Here is a 13,541-nt window from a genome sequence, read left to right as displayed (position 1 = left end):
ACATCGGCAGCTCCATTGCAATTGCTGCAAATGTTAAGCGGTACGCCGGGCGTTGCACTGAGGACTGTGAGGGCGTCGTACCCTGAAAATTTTCCGGCAATTCGTTCATTCTGCCTGTCGCGGCGTCAGTCTTCAAGGGGGATCAAGAGGCCGGCGCTCTCCGTAATCCTGAGGTGACGTCCTCTCTTGGCACAGCTTACATAATGAAGCAGAGACATGATGTGCTGCAACAGCTGCAGCAGCAGCACCAGTGGCCCAGGGGAGCTGATCAGTGGAACAGGTCTGCGTCGTCGCGACCTCCTCCTCGCCATCACCGGGCGGCACGTCCCTGGGGCTTTCGCCGGCCGCCCTTTCCTGATCGGCGCGCGACCAGCCTCGTCCAAGGGCAATCAGAGGCAGTTCCGATGCGTTTGTCTTTCCCTTTTACTCGTGCTCCCGGTGAACGCCGCCTAAGTTGCCTTTCGCGATCGGTCGCGCTTGGACGGGTGCTCCGCTCACTCTGCGTCTCCGGCGTCGTACGCAGGGCCCCGCGTCGGCCCACAGCCTGACGGAGAACACACAGCCATGCGGCCCTCCGCGATGCTCGCGGGCCTGTCCCTGCTGGCCCTCTGCCTAGCACAGTCCTCACGTGCCGAGGAGGGCGACACGCGACCCAGCGTGCTGGCCCCGAATACGTCGACGTCCAGACCCGCGGTCACCAGGGCGCCCGTCAAGTCGACTACCAAAGACCCCGGGCCAGACCCACGAAACCCGTTCAAGTACTATGCGCGCAGGCAAGAGAAGCTTGTCAAGACGCTCATGAAGACCATCACCGAGCACGTGACGCCCCAGTTCTTGGGAGACATCTCGCAGCTCAATCTCACCGGTGACTGCACCTACGGATTATTCAAGATGATCTTCGGCGTAAAGCAGCTCAAGCCGTGGGCCATAAAAAGTGAGTGAACCGTTGTCGTAGAAGCTTTTCTGGCTGCATGCATTTGCTGTACCTTGCGGCGCCGAAGGCACGCGGTCCTCAATGCGGCCATTTCAGACACTCGCCATCGAAGCGACCTTATTGCCGCGTGTTCTGTTTTACGTTACCTAAAATGAACTGACAATGCCGCTAATAGTACTTGCGCAAACTTGCGACACTTAGAACATGAAACAAACGCTCCAGAAAATGGTATATAAGAAGAATGCAAGTGCTGTTTTGTACAAACTAATAACGCTACGATATTTATCGGTCAGAAGTGTACTGGCATGTCTTACGGGCACTAGCAGCACATCTAAAGCAGACCGTCGAGCACGCGCGTCAAATATGAAAGAGCAACAAAGTGTTATGCACACTGCGCTCGTACTAAAAAATAAAGTTTCTTTAGTACGAGCACATGTCATTCAGTTGGAAAATATCAGACTTTAGGGCTTACAGAAATGTTTATGAGTAATGACAGACATGCACGAAGCGGTACATGACTAATGAACTGGTATGCGTATTGCGCGCATGTTTACAGTGCGTCTGTGACTTCTATGCTTGTCCAGGTTCGGCCCCGGCCGTGGCGGTCGCATTTCGATGGAGGCGAAATGTTAGAGGCCCGTGTACTTAGATTTAGGTGCACGTTAAAGAACACCAGATGGTCGAAATTTCCGAAGCCCTCCACTACGGCGTCTCTCATAATCATATCGTGGTTTTGGGACGTAAAACCCCAGATATTATTATTACTGCTACGCTTGTCTTTACTGTTCTCAGTAGGTTAGCTGGGGTTAAAACACACGAGCTTGTGTACAATTATATATACCAAGACAAATCATGCAGCAACGATATAGGCAATACGCACGTCTGAATTCTCAGAAACGCCACTAGACCTACGTGCTGGCAGTCCCCCTAGACAAAAACGTTAAACCCTTGAAGGAGCGCGATAGAACTTCACGTAAGACCTGCGTCATTATTGTGGGGACATTGGTGCGTATAAACATGAACGATATCGAGGTAAACGTCTTAAACTGTCGTCCCAGGATACGCAGAGTAAGACAATCTCTCGCGGCTGTGATTGGGACTGTGCACTGTCATGCAGAGCAACGCTAAGGATGCTGCAAGAAAACGCGATAAGTGTCAACATCGATGTCCACAGAAACATCGTTCCGGTGCATGGTTGTGCGTTTCAAATTACATTGAAAGTGAAATAATGAATATAAATGTAGAATTTTTAGATTTCGAAGACCATCTCGTTGAATCAGTCAATCACTCTACAAATCTCTGGAATAAATTATTAATAGCGCATGCTTCAATGCATCAATAAAAAGACATACAACTTGACGTGTCACGTGCGAGAAACGCTAGCAGTAATCGAATATTGCAGCGCATGATTATTGTAGTGGACGCTACGAGGAGCCTAGCGTAATTTGTTGATACTCAGGAACGAGTTTGTGCTTGCTTCTTGTGAGTGAATGAATTCCCGTGTACAAATATATTTTACAACAGTACCGTCGAAGAAGGTCACGCTTACTGAGCTCGTTCATCACGGTCTCTGCATTCACCAGCGAAAAGAAAACAACGTATCGGGGCTGGTGCGAGCGTCTGGCATCCAGCTTCGCCAAACCAGTGACGTGCGAGCTCTATACAGCTGGGGAGATTCAATATAGCGTTTTTGCAGAAAACAGTTGGGCCGAGCAAAGTATGAGAAGAATTGCAAAATGAAATGTTTGCGTGCGCGGACATTCGCTAGTTTTTCCTCTTCCTACTACTCGGAACGGCCGCATTGACGGAGAGCGTTAAAGACTTCTCACTTAGTGACAAAACTGAATACGTTTTCAACACGGACACGCGCAGCGAGTGCGCGTTTCCCGCTGTCAATATTACTACGTATGTGCTACTGTCAGGTATTGGAATGTTATTGACACGCATTTTCTTCAGCGTCTACATTTAGACATCGTACACATACAACTTGTAACAACCAGTCACAGGTTCAGCTTTCAGCCACGGTTGCGACACTCTGATAGGAGCGGCACACAAGAGTGCTTAGTTATATATATAGCTTTGGCTGCGCACTAAAAAAAAACCTGAGCGGTCAAATTGACGTATGAATGAATGAATGTGACCTTTATTGAAATAAAAGGACGACTCTTGGTGGCTGTTGGGGATAAGGTGGGAAAGGGGTAATGGGATTAAAAGGTGATGAGCATCTTCACGTCACGCCTTCGCACGAGTCAGTCGACCTCTCCTACGCCACTCGAAACAGGTCACCTTGACTACCGTATATTGCGAGAGCTTTTTGGGCTTCATGGTCAGACTTTATTAAGTTACGTAGAGCTGTCATGTCGGCGTGCAGCAGGTGTTCAATGTGCCGTCTGCCTTTTGAGAAGGCTGCGCATGTCCAAATGAGATGTTCTAAATCTGCTCGGCACAGCGTCTGACAGTGTGTGCATCGCGTAGAAGTATTTTCACTCGAAGGTCGGGTAGCTTGCTGCAATTTGTCTAGTATGTGTGGTGAGTATGCAGAGTTGGCCATAACTTTGCAAGAACAGACTATTGGAAGCTACACCAACGCGCATACTAAATGACAGGGGTGGGTTTACTCGTCAACAAGAAATTGACGTGGAGCTACCTTACTGAATCTCTCATACCCAGTGCTTCTAGGGCACAATCAATCAATCAATCAATCAATCAATCAATCAATCAATCAATCAATCAATCAATCAATCAATCAATCAATCAATCAATCAATCAATCAATCAATCAATCATTCAATCAACTTGCTTGAATAGGCGGAGTTTATGTTCGTTAAATGGCATTGGCTGTGTGCAGTCTCTTACAAAACGTGATTTTACCCGAAAAATTTAAAGGAGAAAAAGAGAAGATCGAGTTACACTGAAATCGAGGAGAAAAAAAATCAACTAGATCAAAGATAAAACCGGCGAAATTAAGTTTTCTGCTAACAGTGCGCATGATCGTGATGTTTATGTGACTCCGTTCTTATCTGAGAGGTCAGATTAAAGAAAACAGAAGGAGTTTATTAGGGGTTCGCATATGGTGAATTTTAGTGCCGATTCGAATACGAAGAAAATAGAATACTAATCGAATAGCTTTGAAAAGTGGGGCAATCATGTTCAAAACAACTCGATAATTCTATAACACTTTATTTGAAACAAATATTACGGTAACCAAACAAATATTACATTACGATAACTTCTCATGAAAAAAAGAACACGACAATTATGTAAATCGAGGCAAGCTCGTATACAGCAGTAACTAGAGCCTTTCCGATGTTTTGTAACTGTAGGTTCAAATACAGCAGTGACTACAGTATTCAGGGGGGCACTTTGTCGACAGCAGAGACAAAAATGAAACAACTTTGAGCAAAAACCCAAGACATAAAGCTAAATATGTAATGAAACAGACAAACCAGTTATCACAGCATTGTCCTTAGCACCAAGAGGAGAAAAGCATCAGTGTTGAATGCTATGGCTAATTTGCACAAACACAACACTTCTGCCTGTTGTTATTCATTTTAACGCGGAAAAAACTGCAGTTCTGAAACCGAACGCAGCCGTTATCCCCATCTTCTCATGTTGATGGGCAATCTGATGATTATGATAGTGGATTGACGATACCTTCGTTTCGGCGACACTGTAGTTTTAAGCGAAAACGCCTTCATCAGGTGAACAATATACCGTCAATAGTATCACGAAAACTTGGGCTGCATGCACCTTGGTAATTTAGTCATTAAAAAAAATTACCCCTCAATGTTTTACGTTGCCGTTCCTTTGGGGTTTCCCTGTCGGTGCTGATTATTTAAAAAATACTCGGTACTTCAAACATGCACTATTCTATGCGAGTACCAAATAGAAGAGAGCGCTATTCGATTCGTTATTCGAAATTTTCGAATATTCGCACACGCCTAGAGTTTATAAATGCTGTCGGCGTCGCTGCCTGTGTGTGCACGTGCGTGTGTACCCATGTGCGTGCATGTGTGCGTGCATGTGTGCGTGCATCTGTGTGTGTGTGTGAGGGGGGCATGTGTCTGGTGCGTGCGTGCGCATGTGTTTCATGTGTGCGTGAGCGTGCTTGCGTGTGCATGTGTGTGTAAAATACGAAACTCGATGCGATTTACCTGAGTTAGAACGATGAAAACGTCAGGACATTCTCGCAAAATACCTTGAAAGATAAAGGCGCAGAAACTAGCTAACTGATGCGGTGACGAAAAGGAAAGTTCTACGCTGAACAAGAACGCAGGTTATGAGATATTTACTTTCCATTTTGCGCCAGAATATTCTGTAATCAGCACAGAAAAATACCAAGACTTGTTTTGCGAAAGAGAAAGACTACCCTGACGCGAGTAAATACCCCACAGAAGAAGACGGATACCTAAAACACTGCGCGAATTGATGCCTTTATAGCCTTCCTGAGAATAAGAGCTCGGATAATGCACTTTCTCTCACAAGGAGAAAGCAGTTTATGCTGTCATCTCCAGAGTATAACAATTTGTTTTCGAAGCCCCGTTTATAGCCAGCGGTGCAGCGAGGTCTCAGTTCCTCAGTAAATGAACGTTGCACGTCGAGCCGGTTAGTGGATTCCAACTACGTAGATCCATCACCATGTCTTTCATGTTGTCGTCACCACAGCAGGTGAATTCCGGAAATATGTAGCTTATATTCGTATAGCGTTGTCAGCGTCGATTTCAGCGGAAAATTTCCTAGCTTTCTGTATTTTGTCCGGCTATTTTATGCATTCGAATTTTATACGCACCCTGCAATATTCTGCAGAACGTACAGTGATGCCGCTAGACTGCATTATGAAAAAAAAAAAATTCATCGCGTGTTTTCTTCGGGGTGTTTTCTAACATACTCGCTCCCGCGGAAAGTTAAAAAACAAGACGCCTGCGAAAAGTGTGCCTCCGGCTAGATGTTTATCGCTGTTTGCATTCGACCGCGTTGATCCGACCTGCAGTGCGCCTGCGCGGCGCGCCTCGCTCGTCCCCAAGCTGTCGCAACCAACAAAACCTGCCATGCGCTGTGTCGAAACTATTCACGCGCGCGCAGCCAACCAAGCAAGCGCTTTCTCCCGACGGCCGCGGTCCGATGCCATTTCTTGTAACGCATGCTTCGCTTTGGCGTCATAAAGGAGTGTTGTTTGTGCACGGTCCTTCACGTGACGTGCCTATATGAGAAACTGGAGTTTTGCGATTACCAAAAGTTTGTACCAACTCTGAAACGTATTCTCTCCAGCAATGATTTCTCAAGCTGTCGTTTTTACGTGCGCAACTGGATGGCTCACTTTTAGAACATAACATTTCATCAGTGAAAAAGCCCTCGATGTAGCTTAAGCTTTGCATAAGGCTTAGCATACTAATCGATCAGTCCATACGGTGTCGTCAAAGAATCAGTTTCGTTCTGAAATAGAAATTATTGAATTATTAGTACTGGCTTTAATACTATTCTATGAAGTCTCAGTGATTCCAATATATCACAGTCTCACACTCACATTTCTTTGCATGTTATTATTATTATTATTATTATTATTATTATTATTATTATTATTATTATTATTATTATTATTATTATTATTATTATTATTATTATTATTATTAAATGCGAAGCATTTCTTAGCAAACTTCTGCTACTTTGAGCGTATCTATCTATCTATCTATCTATCTATCTATCTATCTATCTATCTATCTATCTATCTATCTATCTATCTATCTATCTATCTATCTATCTATCTATCTATCTATCTATCTATCTATCTATCTATCTATCTATCTATCTATCTAGCCGCCTACGACTTTGTGCTCTCCTGGACGTTTCGTTTATAGGATGTATACCTAAATTGGTGTGGCGTAGCATGACTGTATGACCAACATAAATGGCGGGTCGTAACATGAAAATCATGACATTCATGTCATGAACGACATCATTTACATGCCACAGTCTCGGTGCTCTTGCGGCTGTTTCGTTAATTTGATATATACCAAAAGTGGTATGGCGTGGCAAGAGTGCATGACGAACATAAGTGACAGGTCCTAACGTGCAAATCATGACACGCATGTCATGTACAGCATGATTTACATGCCACGCTCATGGTGCGCTGGCGGCCGTTTCGCTAGCTTGATGTACACCAAAATTGGTATCGCGCCTGTAGGATTGGGCGTGTTGGTACAACATGATTATGAGTGCAAAACAGCGCAGCCGACAGGAAGGGACAGAAGAGGACACAGAGCGCTCAATCAGCGCTCTGTGTCCTCTTCTGTCCCCACCTGTCGACTGCGCTGTTTTGCACTCATAATCATGGTATTGCGCGACGTGACTATGTGGCGAACATAAAAAACAGGAGTTCATATGAAAATCATGACCCGCATGTCATGTACAGCATGACTTACGTGCCACGCTCATGGAGCGCTGGCGGCCGTTTCGCTAGCTTGATGTACACCTAAATTGGTATCGCGCCTGTAGGATTGGACGTGTTGGTACAACATGATTATGAGTGCAAAACAGCGCAGCCGACAGGAAGGGACAGAAGAGGACACAGAGCGCTCAATCAGCGCTCTGTGTCCTCTTCTGTCCCCACCTGTCGACTGCGCTGTTTTGCACTCATAATCATGGTATTGCGCGACGTGACTATGTGGCGAACATAAAAAACAGGAGTTCATATGAAAATCATGACCCGCATGTCATGTACAGCATCACTTACGTGCCACGCTCATGGTGTGCTGGCGGCCGTACCGCTAGCTTGATATACACCAAAATTGGTATTGCGCGACGTGACTGTGTGAAGAACATCCATAACAGATGGTAACACGCAACTCATGACATGCATGTCATGTAGGGTATGATTTAGGCGCCACGCTCATGGTGCGCTTGCGGCCATTTTTTTAACTGGATATATGCCAAAATCGGTATGGCATGACAGGAGTGCATGACGAACAAAAATAGCAGGTCACGCATCGTATATATATATATATATATATATATATATATATATATATATATATATATATATATATATATATATACCAGAATATACGTTTCATTAGCATGGCATATACTAGATTGTACATGCATGCATGCATGACAAACTTGCGATATATAGCGAACTAGATGTCACGACATGAATGACTTCATTTGCCTCAATGACAAACAAGATGATGTATGCAGCTCTTTGCTGGCTGCTTCGCATTACATCGATTCGCAGATTGCATAGGATCTGCCGGTTTTATTATTATTATTATTATTATTATTATTATTATTATTATTATTATTATTATTATTATTATTATTATTATTATTATTATTAAGTAGTAGTAGTAGCATACAGTGTCAACATACAGGCACCTCACTAAAGAGAGAGAGAGAGAAATGTAATGCGGAAAGGCAGGGAGGTTAAATATCCGGTTTGCCACCCTGCACTGGGGAAGGGGTAAGGAAAGACAGAAAAGTAAGAGAATAATGAGAGAGGGAGGGAAATAAGTAGAAGCACATACACACACACGCAGACACACGCGCGCGCACAGACACACACACACACGCACACACACACACACACACACACACACACACACACACACACACACACACACACACACACACACACACACACACACACACACACACACACACACACACACACACACACACACACACACACACACACACACACACACACACACACACACACACACACACACACACACACACACACACACACACACACACACACACACACACACACACACACACACACACACACACACACACACACACACACACACACACACACACACACACACACACACACACACACACACACACACACACACACACACACACACACACACACACACACACACACACACACACACACACACACACACACACACACACACACACAGGAGTGTCATAATCGTTAAACAAGGCGGGCAGCTCGCAGAAACTGCAGCAGCGCCTTCTTCGCTTTCTGGCTCGAGCTGCACCCCAGTAAAAAAAAGTAGTGTTGGTCAAAAACCATGGCACGACGTACTCAGGTTGTCGTCCATGAATGTTCGAGCGCATTACAGGATTGAGACTGAATGAACACAATGTTGCTGTTATCAGCGGAAAGCCTACCTTAGCCAATAACAGGCGGCATTAATTATTCATCATTTAGCCATCACAGCCAATGTTAACTGACAATTAGTCAGTGCTAACCAGGGCTGGTAGTATGCGAGTAAATAGGGTAGACGAGGACACCATTTCGCCGTTCGCCGTTTACAAATCGCGCGGACATATAATCTCGCGTATAAATGTTTCTTCATAAAGGTAACCTCTACCACCGCATTGGCACAGAGCAAAGCCGTAAACAAAGATGACTCGCAGCACGTAGCACCCGGATAAAGAACGCCGTAGACGTTACCACAGCATTGAAATAATGAAGTTGAGCTTTTTCAGCTGTGACAGCGCCGTGGAAGCACTTTATTCGGTTCTCTCTGCTCCCAATAAGACGTGCCCTACAGTCTCTACGCGCATTAGGTTCCGGGGACGTTGACAATTGAGTGAAACGGCGCACAGAACGTATACACAGGTCCGTCCTGATTGGAGGAGCTCTTTAAAAAAAAAAGCACAATCACTCACGGGAAGTTGCACCGCGTCATCGTCGCACTCTTCGGTTACTACCACTGATTCGCTGCTCTTTTTTTTATTATCGATCACGTGATTAGCTGTAGCTCGCTGTTCTTTCTTTGTTCTTTTCCTTCTTCGTATCCCAACATATCACAAATACATGAACGTGGTTCAGTAATTGGTGTATTCATGTGGGAGGTAGTGGCCAAGTACTGCACCAGGGTGGCCAATCCTGCTCTGGTAAGGGATTGCATTGCTGGCTGTGGTCGCCAGTATGAACGACAGTGGCGTTATTGGAAGAAGTATGAAAACTTTATCAGCGATATTCGACTTAAGAACATGTCAATCGTATTCAAGGTATAGACGTAAACAGCCTACTTATGAAACGCCCCCTTTATGATCGCTATGTTGTCATGGAGACGATAAATTGCACTTATATAAGGGGTTAAGATAATCGATATCATGCATCGTTTCATACTTCGCACCTTGTGATGAAAAGACACTCGACCGACCAGCACACCTACGCGTACAACCTGGACCAGGTACTTTAGCCTTAAATGCGGCAGTATCTCATCGAGTCACCCGTTTTGTGCGGGATTCGGAGCACGAAACAGTCGTAAATCAGCACCTACCTGGTAGAAGTAAGGTGCAACGGGTGGTAAATTTCCATGCACAGGTCAAAAGGTCAAAGTAATGAAAAATGATCACGCATGATTTGCGGCGTTTCAAAGAAACATGCATATGTACGGGCTATTCTGATTAGCCACCATATTGTAGACATCCCGTTTCCCCTTCCCCATCGTGGAATGCAGCCGGCGCCGCCAAGCATTCAATGTGCGGTATGTGTTCAATATGAGGTAAAAAAAAAAAAGAAGGAAGTGATTGACATGTGGCCTTCAATCGTCCTGTTATATCGCTACTTCATGCGTAAACTTACCTAAAGTGTCCCCAGTATGGGAAGTGTACATTTATATGCTATCTTTGAAACTTCACTACAGCTAATTTCGCTGAGTATTGGTAACATATACCCTTGAAGCAGGCTTTTTTTTTCGCACTGGCAAAATTGAAGTTGTGTTTACTCGATGACATTATCTCATTATCATTATGTTGATCGTCGTCTTCATGCTTACTGTCATCACCACCATCATCATCAGCCTATCTTATGTCCACTTCAGGACGAAGGCCTCTCCCAATAAGCTCCAGGCCACCCTGTCCTGGGCAAACTAATTCCATTAGATACCTGCGAATTTCCTAATTTCGTCACTACACCTAACCTTCTACCATCCACCGCTGCGTTTCGCACCTCTTGGTATCTATTCCGTCGATCCAGTTGACCATTGGTTATCTGTCCCTCGCGTCACGTCACTATCCCGGGTCCACTTTTTCTCTTAATGCCAACTACGATATGGAATTCTCCTATTTGTTCTCTGATCCACTCTGCCGTCTTCCGAGCTCGGAATGTTACGCCTATCACATTTCGCTACATAGCACGCTGCGTGGTACTTAATTTCGTCTCGAGTCTCTTTGTTACCTTCCAAATTTCAGTCCAGTATGTTAGTACGAGTAGAATGCAATTATTTTGCACTCTTTGCCGCTTCAGAGACAGCTGTAAGTTACCAGTCATGCTTTGGGAATGTCTGCCGTATGCGCTCCAGCCCATTCTTATTCTTCGGTGGATTTCCTTTACATGAGAAGGCTCCTCCGTTAGTAACTGACCTGTAGTCCTGTGCCGATTCTAGGATGCGTTTGCCAAGCACGAATTCTGGTTCTTTCGCCGTTACTCCTAACATTATATTTGTCTTCTGCATATCGCATACCGACCTCAAACCTTTATCGTCACAGGGCTATATTGCGGCACCCTCCATCCTGTTCCTACTATGTATAGTGTCTGATACGATCTATCACCCCCCCCCTTTTTTTTTATTCTATCGTCGCGTTTCCTCTGCATGGAAAATATTTTAGAGGCGGCCTTTCGATAATTTCAGTTAAATTTTTTGCCACTGCTTGCATTCTTCCCCTGGAAGTACCCACTCTTGGGGATTCCTGCTCAGCCATCGCGGAATTTATTCTTCAAAGCGATATTCTTGAATTTGTGCGTATTATGGTATATGTATTCCGTTGACTGGTCGCCGAAATGTCTATGCTTCTACTAAGAGCCAGGTGTCTCTCTTGGCCAATCTGCCGCAGTTGGTATGCGCCATCAGTAAAGAAACAAAGAAACCAAACCAAAAATGGGAGAGGCAAAAATCGGGGTTCTTGAGAGGTGGAGGAGACAACGACAAGGTATTTTCATCTGCACAATACTGTGTGTGAGACATTTGATGTGATGGGAAGCGTTCTAGAGAGCTTTGGCGGGACACCTTGCAGTATTCGATTCTTACTGCGCACCCCTGCTACAAGTGAGGCGCTGCTTCAAGCCGAACTCGAATGCCCGTACCCACCTGCACTTCTTTGCATCGACGTTTGAAGACACATGTGCCGACGTGTTCGAAGGGCGGACAATAAAATGTGACACCAAACCAAGAGAAGATTGCCCGCACGAAGCTTCGAAAGTATTCAGTATCTGACACAGCCGTAAACAATGTGAGCCCTGTGGCAAGCAATACCATAGGCCAGCTATCGCCGCCTCCGATTCGCGCCAGCATACTTACCCTATGAGAAAATACGATACATATTTGTCGCCACTAAAGGACGCTTCTTTGTTTCTATATCTGATACATTACAGAGTAAACTGAAGTGCGTGCCTTCAAATATACATGTCAAAGCGTTGAATACCGTTTGAGGATTCGTAGGTTATAATTCTGTGCGAATGTAAATACTCTCTGTGAGGCTATACCAGGTTTAGGCACTGATCATTTGGCTATATATTCATGAGATGGAAGGATCGTTTTCGCGACATATATAACTTAAATAAAGGGACAGAGAGACAACCATCTGTGCAAAAAGAAAAACAAAAAAGGAGGAAAAATCAACCGTTCCCACACTGCCACAAATTATCATGCAGCTATCTAGAGGCTTCCTGCGATCTTGGTCAGCCTTGTGATAGCGAGATCTAATGGCGCGCAGCCCAAACGCCGATGGCGTTCGCGTTTGTCCATTTGCTTGCCTGTTTCCTTCTATGCACAGAGTGCCCTCACTGTCTTATAGGAGTGCGGAGCCGATACCGATCTGCACACAGCGGTCCTTGCAGTGAGAAATCAGCATTTGCCCCGTTCACCGATGACTCCCGATGTAGCAGAGCCTTGCCCCAAGCAGTGTCCTCGCACTACTGGTCTGACTGCCCCCATCTCCAAGGGTCTATCGAAAGACCTTTACGAAAGGGTTGCTTCCGAGAAATGCAGGCGGAACAAGGGCATGAATCGCATGCAAGCGACAGCAAGCGAATGACCGCCGCTTCGTGTAACTTGGCCCGTAGAGAGTGCTCGCTTTCGCTGGGACATGATGCATTCGTTTTTCGGCATGGTTGCGTTTAATTAGCAGTGGAATTTTCCCAATTGGCTTAGTGATTCCGATCGGATGTTAAAGAGATAGTATATTGAAAGGCTGGCGCGAAACGGAGACATTCTACATATTGAGTTGTGCTTCTTTCGTGTTCACTTACTGAACTATGTAGGCTTTACTGCTTTCGTCTTTATGAAATGCCGTCGAGTGCTCCAGGCCATCGGGGCTCACACTCTTCATGGTCAATCGTGTTCTTGTACGGTTTAAGCCGAAGCTACATGAATTAACCAAGCTGGAGATTTTCGTGAATTTTTGTGTCCGATACCTGAAAATCACACCAAGTTGTTCTATATTGGTATAGTTACTAACCATCGAGGTTTTTAGAAGTCGTCCTCAATTTTCCTCTCGAGTCGCGACAGTATTGGTAAAGCTGTTAGTAAACTGATAGGCAGAGCTCCAAGGAGCGCGTGGCGCGTTGTATGTACATTTGCTTCTTGGTTTGCGCTTCTGACCGCTTACGCAACTCAACCGCG

At 45.2% G+C, this 13,541-nt stretch overlaps 1 protein-coding gene across 1 annotated transcript in view; it reads left to right on the top strand.

The window, feature by feature from the left end:
* Positions 1–414: 414 nt before the first annotated feature.
* The window catches only part of LOC119400719 (nose resistant to fluoxetine protein 6), an 84,940-nt gene continuing 71,813 nt past the window's right edge, over positions 415–13,541 (top strand). The window contains exon 1 of the mRNA XM_037667711.2: positions 415–934. Within this exon, the coding sequence (XP_037523639.1) occupies positions 565–934 (370 nt within the window). The 5' untranslated portion in view covers positions 415–564. The remainder of the gene's footprint in view (positions 935–13,541) is intronic.

This window comes from Rhipicephalus sanguineus, chromosome 1 (assembly GCF_013339695.2).
Source record: "Rhipicephalus sanguineus isolate Rsan-2018 chromosome 1, BIME_Rsan_1.4, whole genome shotgun sequence".
NCBI lineage: Eukaryota > Metazoa > Arthropoda > Arachnida > Ixodida > Ixodidae > Rhipicephalus > Rhipicephalus sanguineus.
Note: the sequence above shows the minus strand (reverse complement) of the source record. Positions and strands in the feature narration are given on the sequence as shown.